At 63.5% G+C, this 16,774-nt stretch overlaps 1 protein-coding gene across 1 annotated transcript; it reads right to left on the bottom strand.

The window, feature by feature from the left end:
• Nucleotides 1-9,175: 9,175 nt before the first annotated feature.
• Nucleotides 9,176-16,490, bottom strand: SPATA2 (spermatogenesis associated 2). The gene is made up of 4 exons (XM_029070640.2): nucleotides 16,336-16,490; nucleotides 14,560-14,718; nucleotides 13,948-14,383; nucleotides 9,176-12,531 (listed from the first exon to the last, which is right to left on the bottom strand). Exons 3-4 carry the CDS (start codon nucleotides 14,272-14,274, stop codon nucleotides 11,425-11,427), a joined length of 1,434 nt encoding a protein of 477 aa, XP_028926473.1. The 5' UTR covers nucleotides 14,275-14,383; nucleotides 14,560-14,718; nucleotides 16,336-16,490; the 3' UTR covers nucleotides 9,176-11,424.
• Between the last annotated feature and the right edge of the window lie 284 nt (nucleotides 16,491-16,774).

A 16,774-nucleotide genomic window follows, 5' to 3' on the forward strand; every position in this document is an offset into this window, starting at 1 on the left:
GCGTCGGGCACGCCGCCCGCTCTCTTCGCCCAGAACTTTTCCGGGGGTCCGCAGATGTGACGGGCGGCATTTAGATCTGCTCCCCCTCCCCCAAAAGCCTGTCTAGAATTTGCAGATGCCAGGAGCATCGGGTCAGGCCTCCCGAAAGCCTTCAATGGGGACCCGGGCAAGCACCAGAGGGTGGGGACCTTTTTCTGGCTTTCGTGGCGAAGACTTCCAGGATTAAGACTCTGACCCTCCTGTGGGACAGATCTGATGGCACTGTATCTACCCCGACACGTAGCACAGTGTTTGACACAGAGGAAACACTTAGCAAATTCCATTTTTATTACCACCCTAATGTTCTAATATCAGCTTGGGTTAAACTGAATCTTTAGCCGGGGATTGTCAGCCTCCTCGCGACGGTCGAATATTCAAGAATTCCCTTTCTCCTCATCCAACGCTTCTGCCCCCGGTCAGTGCAAAGGCAAATTGGAAATGGAAAGGTGCCTGGGGAACTCGTTCGATAGGGGAACCTTTGCTTTCAATCTCACAGCTCCCCAGAGACGTGCGCACACGTACACACACACACACACATATGTACACGACACACTTTGTCTTCTAGGTGCTAAAGGCAAGCTGGGAGGTTCCTGGTGGATTTCATGCCAGGTTGGCAGCCTCTCCGGCTTGCCAGTGACTCAGACTCTCTCCTGGCACCTGCCTCCTTCCCTCTCCAAAGAACTCCAGCCCTCGGGGTGGCCTAGTGGATAGAACTCAGACCCGGCTGTCAGAGGACCTGGGTTCTAATCTCGGCTCCACCGCTTGTCTGTTGTGTGACCTTGGGCAAGTCATTTGACTTCTCTCTGCCTCATTTCTCTCATCTGTAAAATGAGGATTAAGCCTGGGCTAAAGTGAGGATTAAGACCGTGAGCCTCACGTGGGACGTCGACTGCGTCCAGCCTGATTACCTTGTATCTACCCCAGCGCTTAGAACAGAGTCCGGCACAGAGTTAGTGTTTAACACATACCAGAAAAACAAACGCCAATGTGCCGCCTTTCCCGCTAGCAGTTGAGCACCCTGTTTGAATGGTCTTGGGTCCCAACCTGGGACCTGGCTCTCAGCTCAGCAGTCAGGGGATGAGGGAGAGGGGGGCTTTTTGTTGGCTTTTTTAATGGCATTTGTTAAGTGCTTGCTGGGTGCCGGACACTGTCCTAAGCCCTGGGGTAGATACAAGCTAATCAGATTGGACACAGTCCACATCCCAACCTGGGGCTCACAGTCTTCACCCCCGTTTTACAGATGAGGGAACTGAGACCCCGAGAAGTGAAGTGACTTACCCAAGGTTACCCAGCAGACGGGTGGCGGAGCCGGGATTAGAACCCAGGTCCTTCTGACTCCCGGGCCCGGGCTCTATCTAACTAGGCCACGCTGCTTTGAGAGGTTCAGAGAGCCTGGCCTCCGCTTGGCCAAGTAATGAAGGCCACGGGGCCCCGAAAGCAGGAGTCGCGCTGGAGCTTTTCTGGTTAACTTTGCACCCGACTGACTTCGGCTCCGCTCGTTAAAATCATCGGATGCAGTTCGCCTAAAAATAAACGCCCGGGTTTCCATGGCAGCCTGCTATCTCTTACTTGGTGTCAACACTCTCCGTATGTAATTGTACGTGACAACCCCACCTGCCACCCAGGTGAGCTGCCAACCTCCTTCCCTCTCGCCGTCCTCAGAATTCGCCTCCCTGGCTGGCCGGACCTCCGACTCCAAAGGGAAATGCCGGGGGCTTCTAAGGGAGGTTGCCTCTAGAGCCAGGAAAGGGAGTCTATAAGCCAGCTCCTCAGAATGTGGCCGGGGAGAGAGGGGTGGGATGGAGGGAGACGGAGGAAATAGGGTAGGGCATGAGTCCAAGTGGGGAGAGAAAGCCGACGCGATGATGACGACGGCATTTGTTACGCGCTTACCATGTGTCCGGCGCCGGGGTAGATGCAAGCCAGTCGGGTCGGACGCAGTCCGTGTCCCACGTGGGGCTCGCGGCCTTCCTCCCCATTTTACGGATGAGGTCACCGAGGCCCGGGGAAGTTAAGCGACTCGCCCCGGGTCGCCCGGCAGGCACGTGGTGGAGGTGGAATTGGAACCCAGTCCTTCCGATTCCCTGGCCCGGGCTCTGTCCACTAGGCCACGCTGCTCCCGTGACGTCCAGAAGACCCTCTCCTTCGGCGGCCCCCGGGCCCCGAGAGAAGGCCATGAGGCTACAGGGGAAGGGAAGGGAGGGGAAGGAGAAGCGTACAATAGCCTGATCGTTTGGGACTGGCGGAAGTGAATATTTTGAGAAAGGGGAAGGTCCACATAGGTCGAAGGCTAACAACCGCTAACCCCTGACCCTGCAGGTGAGGCCCAGCCCGGAGTTTCTCGAGTTTATTCAAATAAGCACTTAGGCCACGTGACCAGCCGACCTCGAACCGCGAACGTGAAAGCCGGACGACTTGGTGGCGGGCGGAGGGGGCCGGGGCCGGGACGCCGGCGGACCCCTAGACGGCGAACCCCAACCCCCGTTGCCCTCATCAGGCCGTGCGACAGTGGGTCTTCAGCCCCACGGACGCTCCCCGGCGTGACCGTGGGACAGATGGGCGGCCGTCCGGGGGCCGGAGGGGCTGCTGCCGGGCTGCCCTGGACAAGCGAGGGCAAGGGACAGACAGCGCGAGGGAGCGAGCGGGCGAGCTGGAGCCTGCAGGCCGCTCTTCCCCGAGCCTGACGCCCCCGGCTCCTGGCACAGCCCCAGTGAGGGGCGGGAGCCGCTTGTCTCCCTCGTCCTCCCTCCCTCCCTCCCACCGGGGCGGCAGCTAAACTTAGCCGCGGCACAAGCCGCCCGTAAGGCCACCCGTGCGGAGCCCCCGCCTTCCCCGCCATCTCGACGCCGCCCCGCCGAGGACGGGGGGCAAAGGAAGACGGGAGGAGCCCTCGGGGAGGGCCCCGAGAGGCGAGGGAGGGCGACCGTCGGGTCTGTCGGCTCTTCTTGCTCTCGTGGCAAGGAGCTGGGGAAAGTTACATTCGACAGCTCTGCCCGAGAGAGCCCGCTCCCCCGGAACCCCGGCGGACCCGGCTCCCCTCGCTCTCCTCATGGTTCGGGCCCGTGGCGGCTCCCAGTGCGGCCCCGGGGGGGCTGACGGCGCTCGACGGGACCAGGAAAGAGACCCTCCTCTCTCTGCCTTTCCCACCTGCCCTCCTGAGCGATCCCCAGAACTGACCGGCCGAGCCGGGGCCCGTCCAGAGGCCGGGACGGCTCCCCCGGGGCCACCGGGGGCCGGAGTTCACGTCTCGTGAGCCCCCGCTGCTGGGCTGGGCCCCAACCAGCTTCCGATAACGTAGCCGGGGCCCGAACCACCCCAACCCGCCAGAGGCTCCCCTGTGGCCCACCGAGAGCCGGAGGCTCGTCCCCGGGCCGAGGGGAACCCGGGCACCCCGATGGCGGGCCGACGTCTCCCCAGAGCAGGTCAGGGGGTTGGCAGCCTGACGTGGCCCCCTCCCCGCCCCCACCTCCGACCTGCACTGGGGATGTTGCCTGCGGCCGGGGGTGTCTCAGGATCTGAGGAAACCTCGCTGCCGGGCCGGACGCTCCTTCTTGGTAAATCCACCGGGGTTCTCGGGAGCAGCTCAGACTCGGCGAGGGTGGGATAACTCAGCAGTGCCCTGGAATCTCTGAGGGCCACACCAAGGTGTGTGGGGGGGTGAGGAGGAGGAGAACAGGAAAATGGCCTCATGGCTGTTTACCTCGTCGCATCCACGTGCGGTTGGCCCGCCTGCTATGCCCGGGCAATCTTTTCAGGCGAAAATGTCAGGATTGCATCCCTGCAGAGCTCTGCCACCTCTCTCTCCCCGCTCTCGGTTCTCTCCCGGGAATTCCCGGGACACGGAGACCAAAAGAGGTGGAGGGGGAGACCTTCGGGGCCCACGAGCGGATTAGGGGAGTGGCTCGGGCAGGTCAAAGTTTGGAGAGCTGACGTTTAGGAAAGGAAGGCGTCCGGCGAATTTAGAACCCCCGGAGGCATCGACTGATATAATAATAATAATGTTGGTATTTGTTGAGCGCTTACTATGTGCAGAGCACTGTTCTAAGCGCTGGGGTAGATACGGGGTCATCAGGTCGTCCCACGTGAGGCTCACGGTCGACCCCCATTTTCCAGACGAGGGAACTGAGGCACAGAGAAGTGAAGTGACTCGCCCACAGTCACACAGCTGACAAGTGGCAGAGCCGGGAGCCGAACCCGTGACCTCTGACTCCGAAGCCCGGGCTCTTTCCGCTGAGCCACGCTGCTTCCAAAGTAATCAGGTTGGCCCACGTGTGGCTCACAACCTTAATCCCCATTTTTCAGATGAGGTAACTGAGGCACAGAGAAGTTAAGTCACACAGGTGATGAGTGGATGGATCCGGGACTCGAACCCATGACCTCCGACTCCCGAGCCCATGCTCTTTCCACTAAGCCACGCTGATATTTATTAAGCGCCCCCCTGGGTCAAAGCACTGGGGCATCTCCGTGGGACAGGGGAAGCAGCGTGGCTCAGTGGGAAAGAGCCCGGGCTTCGGAGTCAGAGGTCATGAGTTCGACTCCCGGCTCTGCCACTTGTCAGCTGTGTGACTGTGGGCGAGTCACTTCACGTCTCTGTGCCTCAGTTACCTCGTCTGTAAAATGGGGATCGACCGTGAGCCTCACGTGGGACGACCTGATGACCCCGTATCTCCCCCAGCGCTTAGAACAGTGCTCGGCACACGGTAAGCGCTTAACGAATACCAACATTATCATTATTATTATCATCCCACACGGGGCCCACGGGGCAAGTATCTTACTTCCATTTTGCAGATAAAGAGACCGAGGCTGATGGTTCCACAACAGGCCAGGGGCTCCCGACTCCTAGCCCCGAGGTCTGTCCGTTAAGCCATGCCATTTTCGGCGGCCAATCTGCACGTTTTCCGGGCAGACCATCTGTCGGCTTTCAGAGCCCTCCGGCCTTGATTCGCTCCCGCCACAGCGGCAGCGGCAGCGGCGGAGGACGGTGGGCGGTTCGGCGGCGGTTTGATCCCGGGAGCGGAGGCCGAGGTCAGACAAACGGCAGATTTCCCCAGATCTAGGCGAGTCCCACCCGTCAGCAGTGGTCTGAAGGAGTGTCACCCAGGCTCCAGCCACGAGCTGGACGGGAAGAGGCAGCGGGGCCTACTGGGGAGAGCTCGGACCTGGGAGTCAGTGGTATTGATCGAGCACTCTCTGTGCGCAGAGCACTGTGCTAAGGGCCTGGGAGAGTACAGTACAACGGAGTTGACAGACGTGTTCCCTGTCCTCGGCGAGCTCACAGTCCAGATGGGGAGTCGGGAGACCTGGCTTCTAATCTGACCTTGGGTGAGTCACCTGACTTCCCTGGGCCTCTGTCTCCCCATCTTTAAAATGGGGATAAAATACTTGTCTCCCCCACCCACGTGGACTGTGAGCTCCATGTGGGACCGGGACTGAATCCCACCTGGGGAATCTCTTCCCTACCCCAGCGCTTGGCTTTTGGTAAGCGCTTACTAAATCCCATCACGCTGCTGTGTGGTGAAGACCTGAAATGGAGCTTTTTTTCCCCACGGTCTTTGAGCGCTTATAATATACCGGGCACTGTACTAAGCCCTGGGGTAGCTACAAGGTAATCAGGATGGACACAGTCCCTGGGGTTCACAGTCTTCATCTCTATTTTACAGATGAAGTAACTGAAGCACAGAGATGATAGACGAATTGCCCGAGGTCACACGGCGGACAAGCGGCGGAGCCGGGATTAGAACCCAGGTCCTTCTGACTCCCGGGTCCGTGCTCCATCCGCTAGGCCATGCTGCTTCCTTGTCACTCACAGCATCCGCGGTGAAGCCCCACTGCTTCCTGGCCCCCGGCCTCGGAAAGTGAGGTGTCCCAGATCTCTCCAGGAAAGGGGACAAGGGACAGGGACACGACCACTGTCTCCAGCGGTGGGAAGAAGTCGGGTGGCTTAACCGGTCGGTTCGCGTTCCCTCCGCCGTCGCTTTCCTCCGAGACTTAATTTTAACAGGGTCGAGGAGCGGTGCGGCCCAGTGGATAGAGCACTCGTGAATCCCCGTTTTCCCAGTGCAGAAACTGAGGCACGGAGAAGGGCCCGAGGTCACACCGCAGGTAAGTGTCGGAACTAGGGTTCGAACCCAGGTCCTCCGACTCCCAAGCCCGGGCTCTTTCCACCGGGCCACGGAGCCTCTCGGCCAGAAGCGGGACTCTAGATCGTAAGCTTGTTACGGGCGGGGGACGTGTTGTGTTATACCGTACTCTCCCAGGCGCTTAGTACAGTGCTCTGCACACAGTAAGCGCTCAGTAAATACGATCGACCGACTGCACGCGACAGGCGCCTCCGGCAGCTAAACGGAGCAGCGATCGCGTGGGTGGGCTTGGGTCGGCGGACCCCATTGGATGCATAAGCCCGAAGTGATAGTCGGGTCCTCGTCCCCTCCTCTGAAAAAAAAACAAAATCCAATCACCAAATCCCAACGAGGAACCGGCAGCGTTGAGACCAGAGAAGCCACAGGGGAAGAAGAGCAAGGCTATCCTCCTCCGGACACTGGGGATTTCTTCGTTTTTTATGCCCGGCACCGCTCTAAATACTGGGGTAGATACGAAGTAATCGGGTCAGACACAGTCCGTGCCCCGCATGGGGCTGACGGTCTTAATCCCCATTTTCCAGGTGAGGTGACCGAGGCACCGAGTAGCCAAGTGACCTGCCCGAGGTCACGCAGCCGACAGGCGGCAGAGCCGGGATTAGAACCCGGGTCGTCCTGACTCCCGGGCCCGGGCTCTCTCCGCTAGGCTACGCGACCCGACGAGGCTCCCACGTGGCTCACGCCGGCCTAGTACGTTGGCAGGAGAGTTCGTGTCGTTCTGCTGTACTCCCGAGGGCGATCACCCGTGCGTGCCTTTGAGTGTTGGGGTGAGCTTTCCAACGTGCGCAAATCAAGCCGTCGGCTCCGGAGGCTGTGCGGCGTGGAGGACGGAGCGGGGGAGGTGCACGGAGCCGAAAATCCAGAGCGGAGCGGCGGCTCGAGCCGGCTCTCCGTCTTCCGCTGGCATCGGCGGCACTCGGCCGCCGGCTTCCCGATACGTCCCTCCCGTCGGATTGGGGGCTCCTCGGGGGCGGGGATCGAGTGCCCGGCTTCTGTGAGACTCTCCCGGGGCTTAGTTTGGAGCTCGGCACTCAGGATGCTCAAATAGCACCCAACAAGACCGGTTGAATGACACCGTTACATATATATATATATATACGCGTATATATATATATATATATATATATATATATATATATATAAATAGCGCTCTGAGACGCCGAAGCGCTCGACGCCAGTTACCTCCTTTGGCCCCATATTGCCGCGAGCTCGGGCGGGCCAAGAGACATTCTCCCTAGCTTAGAACCGAGAGAGAGAAGTGGCCTGCCCCAAGTCACCCGCCAATCAGCGGCAGAAGAGGCACCAGCCCTGCCCTCTCCCTACGCAGCCTCCGGGCCGAGCGCCTTCAACGCCTCGTCTCCTCTTCTCCCGCTCCCTTCCCCATCGCCCTCGCAACTCGGATTTGCGCCCTTCATTCGGCCCGGCCTCGGCCCCGCAGCACGTGTCCAGATCGGTCGTCGTCTTTTTTTTCCCGTTAACGTCCGTTCTCCCTTCCTAGACGGTAAGCTCGTTGTGGGCGGGGAACGTGTCTCGTCGTCGTCGTCTTATGCCGTCGAGTCGCGTCCGACCCGGAGCGACGCCGTAGACGCGTCTCTCCCGGAACGCCCCACTTCCGTCTGGCAGCGGATCCAGGGGGTTTTCCCGGTAAAAATCCGGAAGCGGTTGACATCGCCTCCTTCCGCGCCGTGAACGGGTCTCTGCCCTCGACTCTCTCCCGCGCCGCGAGTTTTGACTTGCAGCCGACGGCCTGCCGCTCGCTAGCCACTGGCCGAGCTAGGGATGGACCGGACAGGCCCCTGCTTCACTCTCCCTCCCGTAGTCGTGACCGGTAGAGGACTGGAAACCCTCCGGGTGCCACCCTGAGCGGGGGAACGCGTCTACCACCTGTGATACCGTACTCTCCGAAGAGCTCAGAACAGTGCTCTGCACGCAGCGAAGGGCTCAGTAAATACGACTGATGGAGCCCAGAGCCTGACTGGAACTTAACACGTTTTTCGGGGCACAGTCCCTGGGAACGGCCCCGGTTCCGGGTGCCGGGACGAAAAGCAAGTCACCAAGTGTAGAGGGGTTCGACCCCCCGACCTAGAAGTTGAGGCGAAGCCGGCGGCTCTTGGCCGCCGTGGACTTTACTAAGCTTATCGTGGGCAGGGGGACACGCCTACCAACTCTCCCCATCACCTCGGTCCAGGGCTCCGCACCCAGTAAGCGCTCAGTAAACACCACACTGACTGATCGATGGATTGATCGATCACCTGTGGGAGGCGGAGACGCCCCTGGCGGAGCGGGACGGGGACCGTGGTCGACGTCACGGTCCCGATTCTCCCCCAGCGCAGAGCACAGTGCTTGGGCAGGGTGGCCTAGTGGAAAGAGCCCGGGCCTGGAAGTCAGAGGATCTCGGTTCTAACCCCTGCTCGGCCACCTGCCTCCCGCCTGACCTCGGACAAGTCGCTCCTCTTCTCTGTGCCTCAGTCTTCTCCTCTGTAAAATGGGGATTCGATACCTGTTTCTGCCTCCTCCCTAGACCGAGAGCCCAGGGACCTGACTGCATCGAATCCGCCGCGGCGCTCGGCACGGCGCCCGGCACCTAGTGAGTGCTTTAACGAGTCCCGTGATTCTTATTCTTCCTAAGCCTTTGACTAATTCACCAGTCATCATTCCTCTGCTCTACATGCGCGGTACCTCGAGGACGCCCCGTCCCCCCCCCAAAATCCCCAGCCCCCCCCCCCCCCACACCCCTTCCCCGGTTCCCGGCGCCTCCCGGGAGATTTTAAAAATGAGACCGGCGGGGCGCCTGCCTGACCCCGACTTCCCCGACTTGGGTAGGGGAGACGAGGGGAGCCCATCCCCGCGCCGGGCTCCATCTTAAAAGCCTGCCCGGGAGGCCGACTGAGAAAACTAGACTCCAGCACCGGGCACTCTAATTTTGGACCTAAATATAGCTGGAGCCAAAAAAAAAAAAAAGAAAAAAAACCCCACGAAAAAAACCTCCGGAAAGAAGATGCCATTTAACCAGAATGGAAGACGCTTCCTTTATTTTGAAAATCATCTTTCAATAAATATGCCAGCTCACTGGTCAAAATCAAAGGCGAACCACCTGCATTTTCAATGCGCATATTATATACGTGTATATGATGCATATATACGTACATAATATATATTTACTCTCTCAATCACAGCAACCTCATACAATAGGATAGACATCAATAAGAAAACCACAGGCACACTTGCAATTCCACACAGTTCAGAATGATCGTATTTCCAGGACAATATGTACACGGGACTTTTCCCTTTCAAGGCGAAAAAGATGTAGTCGTTCCCTGCTCCGTCCACCGTCCGCGTTACGTGGCGTCACGGTCCGTTAATTCGTTGGCCGTGGGTGGGGCGGCGGGTAGCGATAAGGGGACGGGGAGAGCTCGTCTTAGAAGCAGAGCACGCGGGGCGGTTCGGAGAAAGGGTCCGGGGGAGAAACTCACGAGAAACGGAAACCACGGCTCCAGTCGGTTCGAGTACTAAAATCCCTTTTAAATTCGGCCGTATACACACCTCGTACATCTACAGAGTGATCTGGCGGCTATACGTGTACATACTTAGAGAGACAGAGATTAAAAAACACGGTAAGAAAAAAAAAACCTTAAAAGATCTCGACCGAGCTCAGAGCCGTGGAAGCTCTGAGAATCAGCAAGGTAACGTTTTGTTCACTGGAGTTCGTTTTCCCTTTTTTCTGGACTCCGACAGCCAGACGCTTCCTTTCGGCTTGGCTCCTCGAGGGGAGCCGGAAGTCCACCGACTGCTCTGGACCGAAGGGCTTTAGAGCGTCGAACCCCCGGCTGAAACCTTTTTCGCCGATTCACAAAAGGCCATCTCTGGTGGCGGATCCCCCTCGGTCCCTCGCCCTCTTACTCCCCAGAGCCAACGGGACGGAGCGGCGGGCCCCCGCCCCGAGAGAGAAGACGGCGGGCCGAGCCAGCCGGACGGCTTCCGTGAGGCTCGGCGGACCCCGGGTCTTCCGCCTCCGGAGCCCGGACGGTTCTCGGCGCCAACGGGGGTCGAGGGTCCCCGGCTGAAGCCCGAGGCTTCGCGCGGGGAGTCGAGGGAATCGGGGAGGCGTCCCCATTTCTCCGGAGTCGGACGGAGAGGCTCGGCCCGGGGCTCCCAGGCCTCGGAGGGGGAGGGCCGGCCACGGAAAGGAGGAGGAGAGGGAGCCTGGGATATTTTACCGCGTGAAGCCGGCCTCTGGCGGGTCGACGCTCACCTTTGGGCCCGCGGCAGCCCCCGGGAGTGCGGAAGGGAGGTAGGCAGACACGTATCGGGGAGACCGCTCTCTCCTTCGAGGAGGAGGAAGAGGAGGAGGAGGAGGAGGAGGAGGAGGAGGAGAGTTTCTCCTCTGCAGCTTTCCGCCCCTCTCCGCTGCGGTGCAGAAGTCGCCGTGGCCGGGGACCGGCCGCAGCCCACCGAAGCCCCTCCAGCCAGGAGGGCGGATCCCTCGGGGACGCTGGACGGAAGCTACACGACGATCTCACCACTTTTCAGCGCACGACAGGTTTAATATATTTATTAAAAAATAAAACTTTTCCAACCGCCTATTTACAGTAGAAAGGAGAGGAGGATTCGGTAGGTGCGCAACGGAAACGAAGTCCGCCGGGTCCTTCCCGGTCGGGTCGGGCGGCGGGAAGACGGCGGCGTTCCGGGGGCGGCGGGGAGGAGCGCGCCGACAGCGTGCCGGACGACGCTCGGGGGGTCGTCGGCGACGTGACGGAGTACGGCCAGTGCTCCCTCCGTTCGGTTTTTCGACCGGAAAACCCGGCGGGCCCGCGGGAGAAGACGTCCGGAGGGGTCCTCCGGCCTGAGGCGGGGCGTGAGGAGGGGAGGTCCGGGGGATCCCGGGACAAGAAGTGCTTCGATGTCAGCCCTTGGGAGGGGTCGGGGTGCGGGGCGGGGGACCGACGAGCCGTTGGAAGTAGTCCGGCACACCGGGAGAAGGGTCTCCCGGCTCGGGGGCCGCCAGGAAGCCCGCTGACCCCCAGGAGTGGAAGATTGACCCGGCCGGGAAGACCGCTCTCTCTCTCTCTCTGTCTCTCTCTCTTCCTCCCCGCCAGCCGTAGGAGAGGAGGAGCCCCGCGTCCCCTCCGGGGAAGGGCGCCCGGTCTCCCGCCCGACGGCCCGGCGGCAGGCCCGGGGGCCGGCTCCCGCGCCGGGGCGACGCCTCGGCCCCCCGCGGTCCCGGCGGAGGCGGGGTGCGGACGCCCGGCTATCTGTACACCAGGTGGGAGAGCTGGACGGACTTGGCGCCGAGCTGGTGGCTGGGCAGGAACCTGTGCAGGGCGCTCTTGCGGCAGCACGGGTCGTAGTGGTAAGCGCCGAGGCAGGCGTCGCAGGACACCTTGGAGCAGAAGGTGCAGGTGTTGGCGGCCCCGGGCCGGTTGCAGAAGCTGCAGCGGGAGGAGGAGCCGACGGGCCTCGGCCTGGCCGGGCCCGGAGCCGGCGGGGGCTTGTCCCGGGGGGCGGGGCGCGGCCGGCCGGCCCCGCCGTTGGCCTTGAGGGCCGCGCCGTCGCAGCGCGGGCAGGGGCCGGGGCCGGGCAGGCCGCAGGCCTGGCACGCGGCCGGGCCCCGCTTGGGGCGGTAGACGGGGCCGGGCTCGTTCGCCGGCAGCCAGATGTCCGGCTTGAGGGCGTCCTGCCTGCGGAAGCCGGGGGCCCCCCGCGGGTCCGGGGCCGTGTACAGGTCCGGCTCCTCGGGCGGGGGCGGGCCGGGCCGGCAGGGAGCGGGGGCCGGCTCGTCGGGGCGCCCCGGCCCGGCCGCCAGCGAGGGCGGCGGGCGGCCCGGCTGGGCCTCGGGGTCCCCGGCGGGCGCGGGCTCCTCGCGCGGGCCCGGCCAGCCGGGCGGGGGAGCCTTCCTGGCCTCCCAGGGGCCGCCGTCGTAGGCGTCCACGGACTTGGAGGCCTTGCCCACCCTGGGCTTGAAGTAGTCCTTGGCCGCCCGCTCGCTGGCCGACTTCTGCAGGACCACCCGGGCCGCGGAGGCGGCCGAGGGGGTCTCCCGGCCCTCCGCCCGCCTGCGCATGGCGTCCGAGCAGCCCCGCACGTCCTCCTTGCTGCGCTTGCGCTCGGCCACCACGTCCAGCTCCGAGTAGCCCTTCTCCTTCACTTGCGAGTGGATCTCCAGCAGCTGCTCGCACTCCACCTTGGCCAGGAAGAGCTCGAAGGACACCATCTGCACGCGGAGCGTCTCCACCAGGTCTCTGAGCCTGTAGGCCGTGCCCAGCTCCGGCACGTAGCCCAGGGAGCTGAGGATCCCCCGGACCGCCTCCTCCGGCAGCGTCGACTTGATGTGATAGACGAAAGGCCCCGTGTAGGTCTAGGAGAGAAGGGAGCCTCCGTTCCCCCCCGCGTCCCCTCCCCGGCGCCCCGGGCCGACGCCCGAGGGGGCCGGGGCGGATCCGGCCCGCCCGCGGGTTCGGGGCGCCGTTCGGTTCGGGGCCGCGCGCGGAGGGCGCGAGGCGACCCCCGGGGCGCCCCCGGACCGCCGCGAGGACCGGGCCGCGGCTCTCCCCCTCCCCCGGATGTTTACTTCCTCGGGGCGGCCCCGAGCGGGACCCCACCCCAGCTCTCCGAGGGGAAGATCGGCGGGGCCGAAGGGGACGGGGGAGGAGGAGGCGACTGGAGGAGGCGCTTTCTGAACCCGAAACGTCGCGAAGGAGAAGCGGCGAGGGTTGGCGGTAAGGGCCCGGAGCTGGGAGTCCGGAGACCGGGGTTCAAATCCCGGCTCCCTCTCCTGACTGATGGGGGACCTTGGGCGAGTCACTTCACTTTCCTGAGCTCCAGTTTCCTCATCCGCAAAACGGGGGTAGGCCGCCCCTCCTCCCTCCGCCCGGGACTGTGAGCCCCACGTGGGACCGGCCTCGTATCCGGCTTCTGGGGGGGGGAGGTTTTTGTATTTCTTCAGCGCTTACTACGCGCCCGGTGACCTGTACTAAGCGCTGGGGTAGATAGGATATAATCAGGTTGGACAGAGTCCCCGCCCCACACGGGCTCACAGTCTTCGTCCCCATTTTACAGATGAGCTAACTGGGGCACAGAGAAGTCAAGTGAGCAGAGAAGTGGCAGGGCCGGGAGGAGGACCCGGGACCTCTGACTCTCGGGCCTGGGCTCTTCCCACCGAGCCAGGCTGCTTCTCCGTCCGCCTCATCTTCTGTCAGTCCCGGCGTGCAGGGCAGCGCTCGAAACGGAGCGGGTGCCGAATGCCCCGGTGACTCTCCTTCTTATTTCCAAACGGCCCTTTTCGCCGGCACGCCCGACGGCAAGGGGAACAAGGTACGACCGCAGACTGTTGAGGGCAGGGCCCGGGTGGGAACGCGTCTATCACCTCCGCTACAACTGGACTGACTCCGGCACTTAATAGAGTGCCCGGCGCAACCTAAGCGCTCGGCCCCTCCTTTCGGTTGGTATCCACCCACTCTATTGTACTGTACTCTCGCGAGCGCTCAGTAGAGCGCTCTGCACACGGTGAGCGCTCGATAAAACCCGTCTGGCATCCACCCACTCTGCGGCACCGTACTCTCGTGAGCGCTCGGTACGGTGCTCTCCGCACACGGAGAGCGCTCGATAAACGGGACCGACGGACGGATCGACCGACGGGCCTCCTCCTCGTTCTCCTCCTCCCCTCCTGCCGACGGCCCGGGGCAGCCGAAACGGCCGGACCGCGAGGGGATCCCCGGCGCCGGGGGCCGGGGGGAGGCAGGGAGGCCGGCCGGCTGAGGCTGGGACGCCTTACCTTGATGCTCCTGAACTCTTTCTTCCAGGGGTAGAGGAAGAGGTTGATCCCGAGGGTCTCGAGCAGGCCGAAGGCCCCGCGCAGGGCCCGCAGGTTGGACGAGCGCAGCCCGCGCAGGGAGCCCTCGGCCACCTCGTAGAACTGGAGCAGGCGGAAGCGGGCCGGCGGCTCCACCTGCTGCAGGCTCAGCAGGGCCGAGGCCGCCCCGCGCAGGCCCTCGTCGCCCGAGGCCCCCCGCCGCCGGCCCCCGGGGTCGGCGCCGTCCGCCCGCGCCTCGTGGAACTGCACGTACTTCCGGAACAGGTCATCTTTGTACCTCGCCTCCATGGAGGGCCGCCGGCCCGGCCCGGCCCGCTCCCGCGGCTACCTGGTCTCTGCCGTGGCCGGGCGGCGGGCCGGGCGGCGGGCGGAGGGCCGGCCCCCGGCCATGCGGGCTCTGCAACGGGACCCCACCCGGCCCCTTCAGCGGGCGGCCGGACCGTCGGGCGCCGCCCGCCTTCCCCGTCCCGCCCTCGGGAGCCGGAGCGGGCCCCCTCGCCGGCCGCCGGGCCCTCGGGGAGAATTGACCCCCCGCCCCCGCGCGCCCCGGTCACGCGGGGCCGACGGACCCACCCGCTCTCCGCTCGGACGGCCCCCCGCTCGGGCCGAGTCTGGCGTTCGACTCGCGGGTCCGGCGGACGCCGGGACCGACGACGGAGGTCGGCGGCGTCCGAAAGGATCCTGTCTTCTCCCCGTCGGGATTCCCCGACTCAAACGCCGGAGAGACGCCGCCTGGAGAAAGTGACCGTCGCCAAAGTGACCGCCGCCGACAGAAGACGGCCCTTCCAAATCCACGCGCCCCTCCCCACCCCTCGGGAAGGGGAACGGTCGGTCACCCTACGTCCCGGCTTTGAGGCCCTTCTAGCCTTCGACACGATACCGTGGAACGGGGAAGGGCCCGGCTCGAAGCGGCGGGGCCCGCGCGATACGGCCCGGGCCCGCGAGTCCGGAGGACTCGGATCCTAAGCCCGCCTCCGCCGCTCGACTGCCGGGTGACCCCGGGCCGGTCGCTTCGCTTCTCTGGGCCTCGGTTACCTCATCTGGAAAATGGGGATAAAGGTGGCGAGCCCCTCGTGGGACACGGACCCTGTCCCATCTGACCAGCTCCTATCTGCTCCGGCGCTTAGTATGGGGCTTGGCACCTAGTAAGGGCGGCACAAACACCATTTTTAAAGACCAGTTCCTCCAGCTGCTAGAGAAATTCACCCCTTCCTGCCCCAAACTGGACTTTCACGGCCTCCAGCCGGCCCTGAGGAAAGGGAAGCCCGGGAGGGAGGCAGACGGGGATGAGCCATTTCGCCTTCCCTGGCGGCGCTTCTCCTCACACCCCCGGGGCCCCCACCCGCCTTTTAGCCCAAGGCATCGATTCCCTCCCCGGCCTTCCTGCTCCTGCCCCCGACAGCTTCTGGGGGAAGTTTCCTCGCCGGCTAGTTCGGCCCTTCCTCCCCACGCCCCTCGAGACGAGACCGACGTTTCATTCACCCCCGACCGAGAGTCTTAGCGTTCATCCGGCCGCAGCAAGACGACATATGCACCGACTGTGGTTCCCGGGGCCTGAAGCCTCCCAGCTGCGGAAGCGCTTCATCTATAAACTCCATCTCCGCCGGCCCGAAAACCTCCCCGTGAATATTTCTAAACCGGGACGGGCGGCCCCTTGAAGATCCCCGTTACCAGACGGGGGCCGGTCGGGCCCCCCTCGGCCGACCCTCCCGGCCGCCGTTTCGAAAAAGAAAACAGGGAAGTCGAAGGCAGAACGCGGCGTCTCGGGGATCTTCTCCCACCTCCGCTGAAAGAAGTGCCATCTGCCGGGCGCCAGACCCGGCAGAGGTCAAACGACCGCGGCCAGCGCCGCGTCCGAAACGCCGCCGGGGCTCGGGGACGCGTTTCGGGGGGGCATCTTCCGGAGCGGCAGGAGGCCGGCCGCTCTGCTCGTCCGGCGACGGAGGCAGGAGCTATTTCTGGCGCCGTCCCCTGCCGTCCTCCGTTCTAACAAGCTCCCGCCGGGCCGTCCCGAACGGAGCCCGCCGCCGGGCACCGGGTCGGCGCTGCCGTCCCCGGGCAGCCGTGCCCTCCCGACCGCCGGCCGGTTCCCCAGAGGGGGGGGACCGAAGGAAGACAAAACACAACCACCCCGACCCCAAAAACTCACAATGAATTCGCACAGCCAAGCTGGGTTCGGGCTAAATTTCTCCGGTCGCTTATGACCGGGTAAGCCAAAAGGATCGACCGTTACGTACCGGGCGCCTGTGTGCGGAACGCAGCTCAACGCTTGGGTGAACGCGACAGCCGGCCTTTCGAGGTCCACCCTCCCCCCCCCCCCCCCAAAAAAAGGGTAAAGGTTTGCCTTACGTCCCGGCTCTGAGACCTTTCCCGTCTTGGACGCGATACCGTAGAACGGGCAGGGCCCGGCTCGGCGCAGCGCGGTCCGGTGGCTAGAGCCCGGGCCTGGGAGTCGGAAGGACCCGGGTTCTAATCCCGGCTCCGCCCTCTCGTCTGGCGGGGGACCTCGGGCAAGTCACTTCACTCCTCCGGGTCTCGGTTACCTCATCTGGAAAAAGGGGGATGAAGACGGTGGTCCCGACCCTCAAGGAGAGTCTACAGTCTCACGGGGGAGAGAGAAAGCGGCCACCACAACAGCTTCGGGGTCCCTCCGGTGGGACCGGGACGGGAGCCGGCCGTGTCGTCGCATCGTTCGACTGGCCTCTCCCACGGGCTTCTACTACAGTGCTCGGCACCCAATAAGCGCTCATCAAATACCACTAGACTGACCGAGCAGCCCGGCCGAGCG

This window comes from Ornithorhynchus anatinus, chromosome 8 (assembly GCF_004115215.2).
Source record: "Ornithorhynchus anatinus isolate Pmale09 chromosome 8, mOrnAna1.pri.v4, whole genome shotgun sequence".
In the NCBI taxonomy this organism is placed as follows: Eukaryota; Metazoa; Chordata; class Mammalia; order Monotremata; family Ornithorhynchidae; genus Ornithorhynchus; species Ornithorhynchus anatinus.

Coding starts and splice junctions, on each gene's coding strand:
- SPATA2 (XM_029070640.2), bottom strand. CDS start 14,274: ATGGAGGCGAGGTACAAAGATGACCTGTTCCGGAAGTACGTGCAGTTC. Junction 12,532..13,947: donor AAGAGTTCAGGAGCATCAAG/GTAAGGCGTCCC, acceptor CTTCTCTCCTAG/ACCTACACGGGGCCTTTCGT.